This window comes from Opisthocomus hoazin, chromosome 4 (assembly GCF_030867145.1).
Source record: "Opisthocomus hoazin isolate bOpiHoa1 chromosome 4, bOpiHoa1.hap1, whole genome shotgun sequence".
Classification (NCBI taxonomy): Eukaryota; Metazoa; Chordata; class Aves; order Opisthocomiformes; family Opisthocomidae; genus Opisthocomus; species Opisthocomus hoazin.
Genome location: NC_134417.1, coordinates 79,399,717 through 79,418,923, shown reverse-complemented (window position 1 = coordinate 79,418,923; position 19,207 = coordinate 79,399,717). Strand labels below are relative to the sequence as shown.

The 19,207-nt window shown below is 39.6% G+C and overlaps 1 protein-coding gene across 3 annotated transcripts in view; it reads left to right on the top strand.

The window, feature by feature from the left end:
* Positions 1 to 19,207, top strand: part of CUL2 (cullin 2) — a 60,194-nt gene that overhangs the window by 11,255 nt on the left and 29,732 nt on the right. For all 3 annotated transcript variants that reach the window (XM_075419694.1, XM_075419693.1, XM_075419695.1), the window contains 3 exons: positions 213 to 307; positions 9,404 to 9,509; positions 13,242 to 13,324. In XM_075419694.1, coding sequence (XP_075275809.1) covers positions 213 to 307; positions 9,404 to 9,509; positions 13,242 to 13,324 — 284 coding nt within the window. The remainder of the gene's footprint in view (positions 1 to 212; positions 308 to 9,403; positions 9,510 to 13,241; positions 13,325 to 19,207) is intronic.

Here is a 19,207-nt window from a genome sequence, read left to right as displayed (position 1 = left end):
GTGTTGTGGCTGGTTTACCAAAACTTCATGGTATGAAGATTTGTTAGTTTTCTGGTCGTTGCAACAATGTTATTTTTAGACTGGTTAAAGCTTAGGTGTAGTCTTAATTTTGAATCTCTGATTGTTACTCCAAAATTATAATCCTGTTATAACTTTGTATGTATGCTATTTTCATACTAATTTTAGCGAGGTGTGTGTGTCTTCCTTCACAGAGAGTTCTGGAAGCTGAAGAACAAGTACTTGTTATGTATCACAGATACTGGGAAGAGTATAGCAAAGGGGCAGACTACATGGACTGTTTATACAGGTAAGCTTTGCAAATGTGTTGTTAAACTTTGACGTTATTACAGTGATCTGCAGCTTAAGTTGAATAATGTTGCTTAAAGAGAGCAATAGCTGAATATGCCCCAGGTCAGTATCGGAGAGAATATCATTATAGTAGCAGAACATGAGAAAAAAGGAATAATGCTCCAACGGGCTTTTCTGTGCACTGCAACTCACCACTACAGTAATTATCTGAGATGATTCCTACTATTCTTTCATTACTAATATATTCTACCTCTGTTTCTGATATTGCGGTGCCAAATATGTTGATGCTAATCAACCCTGCAGTGAAGTAGCTCATAATCCTAGGTGTTCTGCTGCAAGGATGGCATTGTACTGAAGTGTCCAGTTGAACCAGCATAGTTTGTTTCAAAGCTTAGCCATGTACCTTGGCAAAAACACAGCTGTCCTGTCAAGGAGAGCCTTTCAGACAAGGTTGGGTGTTCTTTGGGTTCGTTCTTTTCAGGTGAATGTTTCAACTGCAGGGACTGGAGAGGGAGTGAAAATTTCTCCTTGTTTCTTTTCTGAAAACTTCAGAAACTAATAGGCTGTATAGAGGCAATCAATTTTACTTTTTTTTTTTTTTTAATAGATTACAGCCAAGTCTACAAATAAAAACACAACTAACCCCTGGGTTTTTTGTACTTCTACTGTTTCCTGAATTGCAAGTGTGTTTTGTTGCTACTAGTGATAGCCTAAGCATGTGAAACTCACCTATTCATGAGCTGCTAGAATTATAACTGTACTGAGATGCTTTGGATTTACTAGGATTTTGATTTTAATTCCACCCTGACTCTAGGCTGAACATTCTAGTGTCCATTATGCATGTCATACCCAGCAGGTAAATACAACTTATGAGGCACTGTTAATATTGTACTTACTTGATGGTATGATGTGAGGATTTACAAAGGTTTTCAAGACCTTTACTACTACGTTAGGAGATGTATGTGTGATCTTGTAGAACCTAATAAATTATTGCTAGCAGACTGGGAATAAATTTGATGCAGTCCATCTTGAGCTTGCAGACTTCAGTTCCGTAATGTGCACCATCTTAACTGGAGAGTTGATACAGGAGGAAAAAAATCCCAACTATTTACGGTCTGGGGACGTCCCCACTGACTGGAGAAGGGGCAACATCACCTCCATTTTTGTAAAGGGAAAAAAGAAAGACCCGGGGAACTACAGGCCGGTCACTCACCTCTGTGCCTGGCAAGATGATGGAGCACATCCTCCTCGAAACCATGCTAAGGCACATGGATAACAAGGAGGTGACTGGGGACAGCCAACGTGGCTTCACCAAGGGCAAATCATGCCTGACCAACTTGATGTCCTTCTATGATGGGGTTACAGCATTGGTGGACAAAGGGCAGGCAACTGACATCATCTACCTGGACTTGTGCAAGGAATTTGACACTGTCCCACATGAACTGGCTCGATGGATGCACTCAAGGAGTTGCAGTCAATGACTTGATGTCCAGATGGAGACCAGTGATGAATGGTGTGCCTCAGGGGTCGGTACTGGGGGCAGTGCTGTTTAATATCTTTGTCAGCGACATGGACAGTGGGACGGAGTGCACCCTCAGCAAGTTTGCTGACGACACGAACCTGTGTGGTGTGGTTGACATGCTGGAGGGAATGGATGCCACTAGAGGGGCCTTGACAGGCTGGAGAGGTGGACCTGTGTGAATCTCATGAAGTTCAACAAGGCCAAGTGCAAGGTCCTGCATGTGGGTCAGGGCAATCCCAAACACAAGTACAGTCTGGGTGGAGAGTGGCTCGAGAGCAGCCCTGAGGAGAAGGACTTGAGAGTGCTCGTTGATGAGAAGCTCAACATGAACCGGCAGTGTGCGCTTGCAGCCCAGAAAGCCAACCGTATCCTGGGCTGCATAGAGAGAAGCGTGGCCAGCAGGTCGAGGGAGGAGATTCTGCCCCTTTACTCCACTCTGGTGAGACCCCTCCGGGAGTCCTGCGTCCAGCTCTGGAGCCCCCAACATAAGAAGGACATGGATGTGTTGGAGCGGGTCCAGAGGAGGGCCACGAAGATGACCAGAGGGCTGGAGTACCTCTCCCGCGAGGACAGGCTGAGGGAGTTGGGGCTGTTCAGCCTGGAGAAGAGAAGGCTGCGGGGAGACCTTATAGCAGCCTTCCAGTACCTGAAGGGGGCCTACAGGAAGGCTGGAGAGGGACTTTTCCCAAGGATGTGTAGTGATAGGACAAGGGGGAATGGCTGTAAACTAAAAGAGGGCAGATTTACATTAGATATTAGGGAGAATTTCTTCACCATGAGGGTGGTGAAACACTGGCACAGGTTGCCCAGAGAAGCTGTGGCTACCCCCTCCCTGGCAGTGTTCAAGGCCAGGCTGGATGGAGCTCTGAGCGACCTGGTGTAGTACTTGGAAATGTCCCTGCTCATGGCAGGGGTTGGAACCAGATGATCTGTAAGGTCCCTTCCAACCCTTACCATTCTATGACTCTATGATTTAATGTCTACGAAGTTCACTGATTCTGCTTTGTGTGACCCTTTTTCTGAGTGCTTGAGTGCTTCTGGTCCTAAACTAACAAATTAAAATACTTCACCAGCAGTGTGAATCTAATTTTTTGGTGTTATTTTTAAGCAAGCTAGGGCATTTTTTTTGCAGACAGTTGTTATGCAAACAAACCAACCTGTACACATATATAAGCTCCACAGAGTGGTATTCATATATCGGTGAAGCCAAGTTCTTAAACTCCGAAGTTATTCATTTCATGCCAGTTCTGCCCATTCTAACTCTTCTTCCTGCGTTGCATATGGCGTTTTCATCCAGAAAATTTACTTGTTAGGTGTTCTGTTGGAAATAATTTTACCTCAAAGTTATACCTACTTTCTTCGTGTTAGTATCTGACAAAACTCAGGATTCCATCTTTTAAAAGTCTCTAAAGGTTATGACTTCAAGAATAAAACGTACATTGGAATGGAAACTAACAGACTCTCTCGCATGAAGGTGAGAAATAATTCAGTGCTTGAGTAGTAGAATTGTAATGACCTCCACGCATTGGAAACATTCCATTATATGCTATGTCACTCTTTTTGGTTTTTGAGAGAATATTTTAGGTGAAAGTACTTCTGAAGACCACAAGAAGATATTCTGGTTTTTATAAAGCAGTTGGAATTCTTTTCTTACTTGCATGCCTGCTCTCAAAAAAGTACCATAAATTAGTCAAAAGTTTTCTTTCTTTGTTGTTGGTTTTGGTTTGGGTTTTTTTTACCCAACCCTCTTGGTGAGTTTTGCTAGGAAAACAAATTTGATTTCAGTTTGAAAACAAAAATCTCATACATGCTTAACTAAAGCAAGGTAATAGAACTGATGGAGTAAGGAACACCTGATGTTGAATAAACTTCTTCAGTAGTTGTTTTTGTTATTTGTGATGATAAACATAATAGATAAAACCAATGCTGGATATTGGGGCTTCTCAGTGTCTTGGTGCTTTAACTGCTTTCATGGGTAATCGTACTTGTAAAAAATCTGTTTGGTGTAGTTTTATTTCAAGTAACTGGAGGGTTTTCTTATCCAGCAAATTGAAATTAATTTAAATTGTTCATTTTTTTTTTTTAAATGGCTGAAGTTTTAAAATCAGCACATAATGAAATCCTGAAAAATAAATGCATATAGCACAGCTTTGGCTTTATTCCATTTTGTCTTTTTTTAAAATACTTGTGGTAATACCAGCACATTAATGTATAGTAATTTTTATTTCTGTATCCTAATCTTAGTTGTTCTTTGCTTTGTACTTTTATGTGAGACATCTTCATTCCCTTTCAGCATTAAACTTCAGCCAGTTTTGTCATGAGAGATGCAATTTATATTCTGATTCTGAACATATCGTCACAGTAACCTGTAACACAATTCAAATTGATATTAGTTCCACTCCCTTTCTCGTTTTTAAGTGTGAAGAAGCTGCTGCTTTTAATCTTGCTTACTAATTATGTAACTTAATAAATGTGGGAAAGATTTAAAAAAAAACAAGAAGTCTCATCAACATTTGAAACTTCACGGGTATTTTTCTGCTGAAATTTCTCTACTGCAGGAACTGCCTTCCTTTTAGGCTATGGTGATTGCATTTGGTAGCCCTGGAAAGTTTACTTCCACATCACACACTTATTGTTGGTCTCATCATTTTCATAAGGCTGTCAGATTCATAAAATTTTAGTATCTGCAGTGCTTTGACATAATGAAAAGGCTTTGATTTATTAGCTAATCCTCAAATTGTGGTAGATGACTTTGACCCTCATTTACAGATCTGTAAACCAGTGAATACTTCATCTGTGCTTAAGAGTGAATCAGACCAGGTAGTGGGTTATAAAAATTTCCAATACTGAGCACTTGTATGTGTACAGTACGAGACATGTTAAAGCGTTCTGCTTGTATAAAGCACAGTGGCTCTGCTGCTTTTAGTATTGCTCCTGTGAAGTCTCCATTGCATGTTTGCATTGAAACACTTAAAAAGAAAAAAAAAAAGTAGATGAAGTAGATGTGAACAAACCTCTGAAGGTCATCCATTTCAACCTTATGCTCAGAGTAGGGCTAGCTTCAAAGTTAAACCAGGTTGCTAGAGGTTTTGTTGAGTCAAGGACAGAGATTTTGCCACCTTCGTGAGCAGCCTGTTTTAGTGCTTGATTACTCTTGTTCTAAAACAATTTCCTATATGTCTGTTTGGAATCTGTCATGCTACAACTTGTGTCCATTGCTTCTTGTCTTTTCTCTGTGCTCCTCTGAGAAGACTATCTTCACCTTATGTATGTATCACGCTCTGCACCCTAACTATTTCAGTGAACTCTGGACTGTCTTCCATTTGTTCAGATCTGTTGTATTTGCATACTCAAAACTGATCGTAATATTCCAGGTATGCACTCCCAAGTGCAGAGGGAACAATCACCTCCCTCAGCTTGCCAGTACACTCTTGCTAATACAGCCAAGGAGGTGGTCGATTCACTGTCAGCTCCGCAAGACAAACTGCTTACTTAGTATCCACCCATGAGGAACACGTTCATAACTGGTCCCTGGATGGATTTAGCACTGCTGACCATACAAATGCACAGGGAAATTATTGAAAACACTAATACAGCTGCTAATTCCTATTATACAGTAATGTAGCCATTTATAACTCTATCATGTGGTTGGATATGCATTCTGTAGCTCGCAAAGCAATTTAATTATGCAAGTGGTAGGTTAGTCCCAACTAATTAGTTAGATTTTTTGAATTGCCTCCTATACATCAGAACAGTGAATGATAGTGCCATATAGGATCTTCATCCATATCTCTGTCCATGAGTACTTGCAGTGGCTGGCGAAAATTGTTAGCAGGGTACTCTCAGTGCAAATTTCTGAAAGCAATTTCCTCAGCATTTGGTTGGGTTTATTCCTGTATCCTGGTCTGCTGGAGTCACGTGCTGTTTTGGGGATCTGTATAGCAGTCTGACTATATTGGCGGGGGAGGGGGGGGGGAAGAGTGGTTACTCAAAAGTTTCTTCCTTATCTTTGGAGAGCTTTCAGAGAAGGAAAAAATCTGAACAGAGGACATCTACCCTTTTTTTTTCTTGAAAAAGTATGGTACTTCTAGAAATACATATAATCACGTGTGTTGTTGTGTGTCATAACACGGATAGACAAAGACTTAAAGGAGGTAAATTTTTTCATGTTTAGTGTGGAGAATGTAAGAAAATAACCAGCAGCTGACTTGAGACAGATACGCTCTTAGGTTAATTACATTTGTGAGAAATTTCACAATATCTATTTTGCCAATGCTAGTATTTGTTTCATATCCAGGAGTACATAATTCAAACTACTAAAACCAAATAAAACATTAAAAGAAAAATATGTGCATCTAATTCTTCTGACAAGGCTTTGCAATGTCTGTCCTCCCAAGGACACTATGAACTATTGAGATGTGGAAACACTGCTTTGAAAATGTGATCACTGTGTCTAAAACAGTAATCTGTGGTTAGAGTATTGTCCTTGGTTGATCTAAAAGTACCGAACACATGGAAGTTATCAGGTAACCTGTCCCAATAATTAGCTACCCTTCTAATTGTTAAATTAGTTTTTGCAGTTTATTTTTCTGCTAAATTCCTTGTGAAAGAATGTATCTTTTTGCTGAATGATCAAGTCCTTTATATATAAAAATTTTCCCACAAAAATACTCATATACTATACATTTTTCCTGATTTTGTTAATTTAAATGGAACACCATCTTTCAGTATTCCCCTGTAAAGTAGGTGTTTGTTTTCAATGAGTCTTGTAACAGTTCCAAATTCCAAACTTTTTAACCTCTTTTCTGGAGTGGAAGCTTGGTGGGTGTGTTTTGAGGTTTGGGTACCTGTTGTAGTTTAACCCAGCAGCTGGCAACTAAGTGCTAAACAGCCACTCGCTCACCCCTCCTCTTCTGCCACAGCAGGATGGCGAGGAGAGATGGATAAAAGGTGGAACTCATGGGTTGAGATAAAGACAGTTTAATAAGGCAACAAAAGAAATACTAATACTACTAATAATAGTGCTAACAGTTATAACAAAAAAAACTTGTATAGAATACAAATTTTCTCGCCACCCGACGACTGATTCATAGCCTGAAAGAAAAGTTCGAACTCCTGGCCAAGAGCGGATTCAAAAACTCCCAGAAAAGCTGAAAAGCCAGTCACCTTCTCTCCCCCGGCTAACTCCCATCTGTAAGCTGAGCGTGATGCCTATGATATGGAATATTTCCGTTGCCCCGCTTGGGCTGGCTGCTGGCTCTGCTCCCTCCCGGCTCCTGCACACCTGCTCGCTAGCTGGACAGGGGAGACTGAATAAAGTCCTAGATTTCCTAGCAAGAACTGAAAACAGCAATGTTACCAACATTCTTCTCCTACTAAATCCAAAACACAGCAGCTACTGGAGGAAAATTAACTTTATCCCAGCCGAAACCAGGACAGTACCAAAATGTATATTGCTTTGCTAGTACTGTAAAGGGAAATAAATCTCAATTTCCTCATCTTGTTTACCATTTTCCTTGTTGGACAGTAAAGCGTAAGCCTGCACAGGTACACTCTCAGTAAATGACCCTGAGCTGTGTGATCAGGCGTTTCAGATTTTCACCAGAAAGTTTAATCTCAGTAGTAGCAAGAGTCGGTGGGTAATTTCTGGTATTATCAATTCATGCCTGATCTTTGTCTCTACCGCAAGTTACAGCTGAAACTTATGGATTGTCTTCTAGAAGTAAGAAATAGAGAGGAAGTATTTGAAGTAGTAATTCAAGGTGAAAAATGGTTTATGACTTCAGTAGAGAACTTGGTTTGAGATTATACTGTTTGCACATCTTTTGCAGTTATTTGCTTGTGCTTGGTTCTGGAAGTTTGTGGTAAAAGTAGACGGGGGGGGGGGGGGGGGCAGAAATGTGGGCAAATTTGGTTTTGGGGCAGAGTGTAGTGAAGCTCTTTCACAAGTGCTTCTGCCTGCCCGCTTCTTGCCACCTCCTTTATGCTTGAATTGGGTAGGTCTTTGCAGGGCATCTGATCTAAGTTATACTTGCTTATTTAACTGTGGCTACGTTAGTTTTAAGATAGATTGGTTGCCCAGTCTGTATTTGTTGAGAAGGCATGCGCTGATGGGAGGTGTGAATGAGGAGAGCACAGAGCTTTGCTTTCCAGCAAGCTTATCAGGAAACAGCAGGATGGCAGCGGTGGCTTTGTTCACGTGGAGAGGTGGGAAATACCGTCAAGGAGCACGCCTGCTTATGGCTTGTGTTCCAACTGTTCTGGATGTCCACGCAAGTTTTATGTGAGATAGCAGACCTATAGCTTTCTACACAGACTTGCATTTACAATTTATGATGGTTATTGGTGGTAACAGAGCCGTTTACAGTACTCTGTGAGACTCCAGAGTCTGAAAGTAGGTTAGGCCACTGTATTCGTTTGTCACCATTGCACCATCACAAGTCTTCCTTCTCTGGACTCTGGTGTCCTAAATGCTTTCAAGGTTACAGGTTTCCATAGTGTCTTTCTCCTTTTCTTCTTTGCTTGTCATTCACCTTCCTGCCCAAAGTGTTCAGGCATCACTAGTCTGGTGCAGCCGCTGAAACCTGAATCTCTTAAAGCGCTTCAGTAATCTGGCTCTCTTCCATGTCTGAAACTGGGTGTCTCAAAACTGCTAGCTGGATCGGAATTAGAAAAAAAAATTCTCAAGTTACCTCGTTTAAGCAGTAACACAACATATAAGTGTAGTTATGAAAGATACTAGATTTTTTTTCCCAGTTATCTGGGCAGGTGGAGGAGAATGGTTCAGTTTAAAAATGTTATTATATTTCTGTTAAGGAAATGCTGAGAACTGAGAGGGACATTTTATTTGGTCTTGCGCAGAAACTGTTTTCTGTTCTTTTTAAAAACTATGCATATAATAGTAAATACTAAATAGTAAAATTAAAGCATTTATAACATTTCTTCTTTATAATTGTTCGTTAAAATAATTTCTGAAAATTATTCTCTTATCTTTAAGTCTGTAGTGCCGCTGTTTGCTAGCTATCATGACATGAGTAAGGGATTGTAACTGAGAAAAATTGTCCCTGTAATAATTGACACTATTTTTGTGTTTTAATCTGAGAGAAATGCAAAATAATGAACTGTACAGGTAGAAGAAAATAAATATGACTTAAAACTGATACTCAGGAACACTATTCTATCATTAAAAATAAACAAACTGCTACCACTCTAATACTACTCAACTGCTCAGAATTTAGCAGTTATTTTGCATATACATGTATGAGTAATATGGTAATGTAAGTTCAAAGGTTGGATTCTTACAGAAGTATATTGAACACCAAGAAAATACTGACAGTGATATATCAGGCTACTGTTTGATATCTCAATTACTAACACTGTACTCTTAATATGATGTAAGATCTTTTAGATTGAAGTTATTTATATTTTAAGAATTTCCTACAGATATCAGTGGCATTGGTTAAAAGAGATTATCTTTTGTGATGTCTAAGATATTCCACATTTCCAGATTTATTTTAAAAAAAAATAGCTTAACTTTTGACTGTTCTGATTAGAATATCTTTATTTCTGTAGGTACCTCAACACACAGTTTATTAAGAAGAACAAATTGACTGAAGCTGATCTTCAGTATGGTTATGGAGGGGTGGATATGAATGAACCATTGATGGAAATAGGAGAGGTAGGTATCTCTGACAGTGGGAGTGGATATAAACTGTATTCAGAAGCGCTGCAAGTTCAGCTTTGTCCTTTTAAATTTTGACTTTTCTGTGTCACAGAATCTGAATAGTTCAGTATGGTAGAAGATATAAGCACTGAACCCTTTGTAAAATGAGATTACAGTTGTGATGTAGAAAAATGTAGTGGCCTTCGGGGAAAAAAAAAGCATATGTGGAAACTGTTGGAGAAAAAAACCACCGGAAACGTGGTATGCTCAAAGTCAAGGCAATTCAGGAAAGGAAATTCTTCTCTTGTTTACCTGTACTGTCTCCAAAGGTTGCTAATCAGTGGCATCTGTAAAGCCTTATCAGAGCTTAGAAGTGCATATTGCTGCAGTGTTTGTGATATCTTCAGAATGGCATAAATGTTATTCCGGGTTTCCTCAGACAGAGATTTAGCCGAATCAGTTCCTGTGACTGTTGGAGGTAGTCCTTCGCTCTTTGTGAATGACTGTTAGTTCAGCTGCTTTGGGGGCTGGAAGTAGGTCTGGGCTTGTTCTTGAGGCTGGCTGATGCTGGTGTATTGATGAATTCTCCCCGTTTCAGTGTGCTGCTCCATTCTGAGGTATCACCCAAAGGATGGTAGTGGCAACTTTGGCCATAGCTTTCTGCCCTAGGAGATGTTGATCCAAGAAGAACAGACAGCTGACCTCGTAATTCAACTTTGAGTAATCACTTTTCCTCATGTTTGTGGAATTATAAGCAGGGCGGAATGACAATGACACACAGTTTTCTTCAGGTTTCCCAGCAGTTGTTTGTAGAATGGTATATCCCTAGTTCATCATTTGGGCAGGTTACAGAGAGTGTCAAGATTCTTTAACTGTAGCTGGCAACCTTTGGTTTTTGATGAAGATGTTTGGATGATGATGTCTGGAATTCGACTAATGAGTTTTTCATTATCTCGCTCCCCAAGACTCCTTCCACTTCTCTTTACCAATTACTGTCTTCGTAATCTGTAGTAGTGGGAGGTAAATTTTGGATCTTGAGGCAGTAAAATTAGTCTCTGTTCATTACTGGTGTAGGATTAGGTTTGTGGCAGTGACTCCTTTGCCCTGAAGAGGAATAGAGACCGGAGTCCTACACTCAAGTGGTTCAATGCATTAGATTGCAGCACTGTTTTTGACGAATTAATTGCCCCAGAAATAAAAGTAATTCACATTGCTTGACCTACAAGGCACTTGTCAAGTTTGTTAAGTCTTTGTTTTGAAAGCATTTTCTTTTTCATTGTGGTTCCTGCTTAGGATTCTATATTTTATTCTTTGCGTTGCACTAGGGGATTTGACAAAAGTTTTTATTTCAGTTTTTCATCACTTTAGAATGGAAGGAATTATCATTTATCCCTTTTTTAGAATGACTGAGATGATCTGTCCTTTATCTACCCATGAGCAAACATGCTGATTTTATATACAGTTCTGGTCAGTCTCAGCATGAAGTTACAGAAGGAATGCCTGGTATTTGTCAAAGCAGAACTTTACTCTCTGTGTACTGAAGTTTCTGTCTCGGTGTCACTCCTGTGTGCTAATGAAACTTTCGGAGCTTTACAGTAATCTTAAACAAGTAAATGCTTGCTTAGTTCTTCTGGGGTATGTAACAGTACGCGCACATAAGAGACTGGAGATGTGTAAGTGATGTTTGTGGGCTTAGCGTCAAACATTTTATCATCCCAACAAGTTTTCCAGATGTTCAGTAATTGTTATACTAGGAAATATACAGGGTGAGATCAGTTGATGAAAGTAGTCTACCAGTGCTTGCAAGAGATTATTTTTTTTTTTCTGTCCATATGTTATGAATGCAAAGTGAAGGATACTGCTTTTCTGAGTTGAGCTCCTGTCACCAATTTCAGACTTCTGAGTTTTCAATGACTGTATGGGAGCGCTGAGCTAGAAGGTAGTTAAGATCTGCCTTCTGTTTTTTTTCCCCCATCATGGGGCAACAGATTCTGGAAAATGGAGGAAACTGCCATGTTCTGTATAGCTGGAGAAGTAAGATCAGTCCCTCTCTTCACAGAGAAAAAGTCTCTTGAACTAATACATCAAGTTGCTGGATTGACCTCTCTAGCTTACTTGACAAAAAAATTCCAACAGGCAACGTGAAGCTGTTTCAGATTGGTAGATAATATATGAGAGGGACCATGCTAGAGACCGTGTTTCAGAGACCATATTGCAGAACAGAGTTACCTGAGGTCATCCTCTTCACCTCATAGTCACAAAATGTGTCAGTCCTCTTTGTTTTTTTTCTGCAGAACTAGCTTCTTTCAGCATTCTCTGCTGGATGTGTTCCTGATGTCTTAAGGAAACTGTTTTCATTTAACTGTTCTACTACTACTCTCCACAAGGCAAGACAGTGAAAATCACTCCTAAGACAACTTTGATTTTGAAATGCTGTCTGTGTTTTGATTTATAAGCAAAACTTCACCTCCTCTTTGAACTAGCTTATGATGCAGCTGGGTCAGCTTTACTTCACAGGCTTCTGTACTCTGTATTACAGCAGGGATGCTGGGTATCTGTGACAGAGCAAGTTCATTTCTCTGTTCTTTAAAAGGAAGATTTATTTCACACAGTTGGATCAGGTCAGATACCTAGTTAATAGCTAGACGTCTACTTTCAGTTAAGACATAGCTCATCAATATTTTAATTTTATAGTTAAGGACCTGTTAGTTGTGTCAAAGTTTTCTTAGCAGCAGTATTCCCTCTGTCTTCACTGATTTCAGGCCTTTCATTTTTTCCCAGTGTACTAGTCACTGGTAGGTGTTTTTTAGAGGTCTCAAATGTGTGTGGGTTTTCCCCCATATGGGGGATCACATTATCCTCTTTGGGCTTTAAATCTGATTTTGACTTGCATCTAAAAACTCCTGTGAACAATTGCAGGTGTGTTTTTTTAAGATGGTATGTTTGGGGAGCAATTACTTCATCCACAAGACTTTGAGATGTTTGAGTCCATGTGACTGATGCCTCTAATGATATATTAGGAATAGGGTAACCTGTCCCTAATATGGAGATGATTTGAATTCTATTTAAGTGGAATGTTAGATTTTTGGTGACTTTGCTTAAGGTGTATGCATCTTAGTTTGGAAACGCTCTCTGTGTGTTGGATGTAAGAGTTCTGTATGTTTGACTCTGACCTCTGATAAATTGGCCAAGAGACATGACCTTTTGTCAGCTGAGGCTTATTTTGCTGTCATTTTTAGAAATACTGATGTCTTCACACATGCAAAGACTTCAGGTAGAAAGGTGTGTTACTTACCTATTACTGTGCAAATGTTTTGTTTATATATACACTCAAAAGCTGCCCCTGTAACCAACTTGCTTAGAGTCCTTATATGCGTTAGAGAGTCCTTGACAGAGTGGAACCAAGGAATAAATCAGTCCTATTAGATGCGTACGAAGCATGCAGACTGGGAAGCGTGCATTCAGACATTGCGTGACTAGAAATTCTGTCTGACACTGCTAGTATACAGATATGTGTGATCTTCATGCAAATGCAGTCAGATATTCTAGAAGAAAAATGATGAAATAATGTATTGACAAATTGGGGGGGGGGTGGGGGCAAAGAAAAGAATTTAAAAAGGAGAAAGGAGAGAGTATCTAACAATTCAGTTTTTAAATCCTGAATGGGGAATTGCATCATCTTTGGTATTGTTGTGGAGGGTTTTTTTGTATTTTTTATTGATGTAAACTTGTGTTGTGTCCTGACAGCTAGCTCTTGATATGTGGAGAAAATTAATGATTGAGCCCCTGCAGGCCATCCTTATTCGGATGCTCCTCCGAGAAATAAAAAAGTGAGTGCTTGATTATTTTTTGCTTTTACACAGTGTGGGGGTATTGCACTTTTTTACTTCGAAAAGTCTGGGGACTTTGACCAGTCTTTTGTGGTTTTTTTGAAGGTAGCTTCTTACCTTATGATGATGTTCTGTCAGTTTTTTCTCATTGTAGCTACAGATGTCATTTGCATGTGTAAAAAAAGACTGAAAATAGTTAATTCACCATAACCTGAGGGTAGTGATCTTTTCCATTCCAGCAATCTTTCGTATCAATGGGATTGAGGAGTAGTTAGAATAATTCTCCAGATCCCCTAGGATTTGCCTTTTGCCTTTTTTTCCACCTGATCCTGACTGCTTATGGCTTCTGTATTGTCAGTAAACTTAAGGACCAGGACTTATGCAAAGATTTGCTGAAGCCAGAAAAACTATGTTGCTTTGCATGGGACCCAAACCAGTTCTTACTTATTTGCCAGGAAGACTGAGCTTCTGCGTTTCTGTTGTTCAGATGAGTGACTTCACTAAACATTCTTGGTACTTTACTTGAATGAAATGGGCGTAATTATTTTTTGCACTTTCACAGGATTTATTATTTTATTTTTGAATACCTTTGGTACTTTTGAACAAAGACCCTGGTAGTTACAGGGCTTGGGGCTTTGAAAGTTCTGATTTAAAACCTTTATACTATTTAACTCCTAAAGGATCTTTTTGTTTGTAAATAAACAGAAATTTTGAAATATGCTACAGGCCTTGTGTATAGTTGTAAGTTCCATCAGTTTCTACCTGCTGTTTGGGTAGCTCTGGAGTTGCCTAATGACTGGGGTTTTTTTAAGTGATTGCGTGCCTGATTCGGATGACCAGGCTAATGTATGTAATCTGAGAGAGTGAGGTAATTTGGCTCATGGAGGTGCCTCGGACATGCACTTGGTCAGAAAAAAGTGGTATTTGTAAGGCATTAAAAACATGATGTTAATATTATGGTTTTATTTTTCCTTCATGAATTAAATTTTTGATGACTAACTGACGTGATGTCCGTCTCAGATGGTGTTTCTGAAGCTTTATTTACTTTCAGTTGTTGAACCGTGCTTCCTTTGTAACCAGTGCTAATACTGCTTTATCCATGTGTTTACTGTAACGATTTATTTTTACTAAATGAAGATTCCCTAATTCATGGTGAAGAAAATTCGGCATTGTTACATCAAGCATGACACCGAGGACTCATTTTAGTCAATTGTGTATTTCGCTGGTGGGTAGGAGTGGAAATCTATGTTAAAACCTTTTTCAACAGACATCTAATGCCTCTTAAAAGTAATGGTATATATTTACCTTGGGGCTGACTGCAGACCTCACAAGGCTATTTAGATCAAGACTGTCACTGGCTTTCTGGGGCATTAGACCTTGAGACTGTAACAAACTGATGTTATTTATTATTAAACCATTTGGAAAGTTTTAAATAAAACTTGAGTCATTGTCTCTAATGGTTGGGTCTGGATTTTTTTTTTCCACCTTCATTATTAAGGATTCTTCTGCGTGATCTCAAAGAACTGAATTCAACTCTGTTTCTCAAAATGTACATCTAACAATTCATATCAAGTTTTTACTAGCCTCTTTGTGTTCTATATATCATGTAATGAGCTATATAAGAGAGAACAACTTATTACAGCTGTTTTTCCTGGCATCATGAAATGTAGGGCTTGCTATGGGTATTCTGAGGATGGCCTTTGCGTGTAACTATTGGCTTGTTGCTGTTCTTTGCTATGATTCCAGTGGTCAATACAGTTTGTAAGAAGCAATTTTAAAGACTTTGCTGGAAACGGCTGTTAAATGTCTTTTAGCATTGAGTTCAGCAATTCAGGGATTAAATAAGGTCTTTGAAGAAATAGATATCAAGAAGTTACACCCGTCAGAGGTGCAAGAATATGCATGGGGAGATTATTACCTAAAAAATTTAATAAAATTGCTAATGTGTGTATATACTTAGAAACTTCTTAATTAGATGTCTTCTCAAGTGTAGTACTTAAGTGTATACATGGTTCAATTAATTAAAATGTTTTACAAAAACATTACAATTTAAATAGATGGGACAGTTGAACTTCTTATAACCAGAAGACTTTGCATAGTATGTAACGATATGCAGAGCTGGTAACCAACATAGTAGTCAACTAGTTGCATAGAAAAGTATGTTTACTACTGTACTGGAAAAGGTAGGGGAAGCAGAGCCATAAATTTTGCTTTCAGATTTTATTTTATCAGTGCATTTAACTGGAATTTTAAAAAGACTTCTGACTAAAATCTTGAGCACATTGACTTTTTAGAAGCTATAAACTTATGCAATACACTATACATTAAAAATAACAATAAACTTTTTTGGTACATGAAAATAAAGAAATACAAGTAGTGACCTGCGGTTCAGCTGAACAAGATGGCTGAAGTGATCTAAGAGTTTGCTGATGCCAGAAAAGAGCAGGCTGTGCTCTACTGCCTTTCTTGTGCTGAATTTGGTGCTCATCTAGTCCCTTAGAGAACCAACTCAACCGCTAATGTGACAGAAAACCATCTTGGCTAATATTTCTCCAGACTGGCATGATGAGTTAATTCAGCAAAGAATTAGATGAGTATAGAGGCCTGTGACTGAGCAAAAGGGAGCAGAATTAGCCCCCTGGAACAGCAGAGAACTGTTAAATCAGTTAAACCTGTCTTGTCTGACTGCAGTCCTCTTAATATAGAGTTCTGAATATAACACACTTTCTTCCCCCTCCCTCTAGCCCAAGCACTCCTCCTACAAGGCAAGCTGAATATCAACTTACGCATTTTTGTTTCAACACAACAGGAAGCCGACAAGATCTCAAATTGTGAGAAAACTCATCTATGAAATTCTTAAACAGAAATAATTTGGAAATTATTCAGGTGCTATCTCAAATGGCAGTGTGATTAGTACAGACTAACCAGGAAAGGCTTCTGTACTAAAAATAACTATTACTTTCTAACTAACCAAACCTATTCCTGTCTAAGCTGATACATTATTTATACAATTTCTTTGAAAGGAAAGCTATTAGAAGTTATTAACATCTTTAAAAGTGTTGGAAGCAGGCTTTTCTAGTTCACAGTGAGTTCTGTACTTAATTGGTCTTGATAGGCTGTTGGTCTGGCACAGCAGAATGATTCTTTTGAATGGTGGAATCTTCTTTTAATGGACGCAGTATTTATTGTGCCTTAAACTTTAAGTATGTTCTATGGAGCTATAGTAGTACACTGTACAATACATGCTAAACTTCCACTGTTAGCTTTGGTCTTAAGATAAGAGCAAGATGGAGTTAATATAAAACAGCAGAGCGTTCTTGAGCTTGTGTTTTGTAGTTTTCTCCATTTCTTCTTTCAAAAGAAGCTTATCATCATCCAGTTTAGTGGAACTTGTGTTTCTAGCCCTTTATCTTTTTATCCAGATTCCCCAACAAACATCATCATTCCCTTCTGCCCTCCCAAGATGTCCTGAGACATCCCTGCTTCAAACTGTGCGGCAGCTGCTCTGTGGCTGTATGCATCCGTACTGCTTGCTGACCACTGCCAAGAAGGAAAATACACAGTGGACCTTGGTGGGGTCGCCAATTGCACTCATTTTAGTTTGACAGATAACTCTTATTACTGCAACTTTCATGAAAATCATTCTGGAAACTTCTGTAACTCCTGAAAGTTGTGTGAGATTTTGTCGAAACTAACCATGTGCACTACAAATTCTTGGGAGCAGGATGCCATTGGTGTAAATTAAAACCAGAAGATGCTGCCACAGTGGAAAGAATGATCATTTTGTGACATACGCTGTTTATCTTGGAAATAGTGTAGCTTTTCAGTAGGTTCATGATGGAGTTCATAACACAGTTCTGTCAATAAATTTCATGACAACTTTGCTGTAAATGTATAATACTCGCCCACTGAGGAAACCTGCGCGAGGAGGGGGGGTGAAGGGGGAGTGTGGACATCTGTTAAAAAAAAAAAAAAAAAAAAAAAAAAAAACAAGCAAAGCCCCACCCTGAACCCTGGCAGGAGTTCCAAACTTGTCGTTTGATTGGCAACCACATCCTCACTACCTCCTTATTCAGAAGTGGGTTTAAAGTCTTTATTGTGTACTACCAGCTACCCCAAAGGCAGGCAAGGTTGGTTCCGTGTTGTGTTCCTTTTGATCTGCCACCTTTATGCCATCTGGCCTCTGCTTCAAAAGCCAGTCTCCTCCCTTGCAGCTCTTCCATGGAGCATCTGCCTCCTGTACTTGTACGGCTTTTTCCCAGTGACACATCAGCCTTCAGGTCCCCTGGCCCAGCCCGTCAGTGCCCTCTCTCCTCCCGCACCTGCGTGGGCTGAGGTCTGTGGAGTGGCCTGAGTGGAGGGTACCTGGGTCTTCATCTGTGCTTACGATAATGCTGGTTGGGTTTGGGTCATCGGTATCCTTCAGGCCCAGAACCCCCTGTGCTAGACTGGTCTGTCTCTTGACAGAGCCCTGCTTTGTAAAGTGCTAAACTTTTAGTTAGGTAGCGTCCTGTGCTCTCTGGTGCGGTGTGGTGTCACAGGCTGCATGCTGGGGCTGACCACTGTCCTGGGCCCCCTGGGCGGAGCGGCCGCCGGGCCCTGCTCTGCTGTTACACCTTTTCCCTTCATTAATGTGCTGCTGCCTCTGCCAGCAGGTGACCAGACCCAGCGGAGGGATGTCAGCAGGAATGCAGGGCGTACCCTGGTTTGTTCCACTGGCTCAGCTACCAGCACCAGAGGAAACCTTCCTGTTCCTCACAGGAAAAAATCATCAGACCATCATTGTTGGAGCAGTTACCTGTTAGGTCAGCTCACCGCTAATGGATGACCAACCTGCGTAACCATACAGTGACTGCTCAAAATCCGGTAGAGAGCTAGTTCTTTCTACCCATCATGCACTTAAATTTTCAGATTTTGAGACACAGTAATACTTAAAAGCAATATGCTTAATTAACAGTGATGCAAAGATATAAATATGGTCTGGTGTATGTAATACGACGACTGCTGGTGTGTCTGTCCTGGTAAACCTCCCTAGCCCATGGGCATCCTCTGCAGTTTTTATCAATTTCAAATCAAAATAAATGAAATTCGCAAAATTATTTCTTCCCCAATCCACCCCCGCCTAGATGGGTGTATGGTAATGTTTGGTTTGTTTGGGTCTGAAGTATTTCTGCTGGCTTTACTCCCCCCCCCCCCACTTAAAATTTTTTTTTTAAATCACTCACGTAAGTGACTCTCCTGTACCAATATGAGTTTCTAACAGAGAACTCATTTTGTCTTTGCAGTGGAGCTTGGGTGAAGTAAAAGTTCTTATTCTGTATACATGTATATATACATACATACGTATTTAAAAAAGGAAAACCTTTGATGTTACAACTGCTGATGCTTAAGTGTAAATATACTTTTATAAATTTAGGAGTTAATGAATATTTTTTACTTCTTTGTCCAGTGTATGTGAAAGGTGGTCTGTTTCAGAACAGTTCATGTTTTAAGAAAGGCTCTGCTGCTCTGAGTGTGGGTCTGTTATTTCCAGTCTTTGCAAAGGAGTGAACAGTAATGTTTTTAGCATGCAAAGCACTTGTTTAAATTACTTTTATTTTCAACTGAATGGGACTAAAGATAATATTTTCTTCACTTGAAGTCTCTCATTTGGAGCAAAGAACTTGACTGGAAAACATAAGGGTTTCCTTTTTTAATATATGATTAAAAATTGTGGTGATGCACTAAGTATGTTATTTGTTCCACTTGACATCTACAGGTTGAAGAGTAGGTATTCAGGAAAGAAAATAGCATGCCTCTTGGTGTGATGTTGGCAAAAACTGTTTTCTTTGGCAGGGACAGGACTGTGAAGGTAGTCTGTTTAATAAAGGCTGCAGATACAAG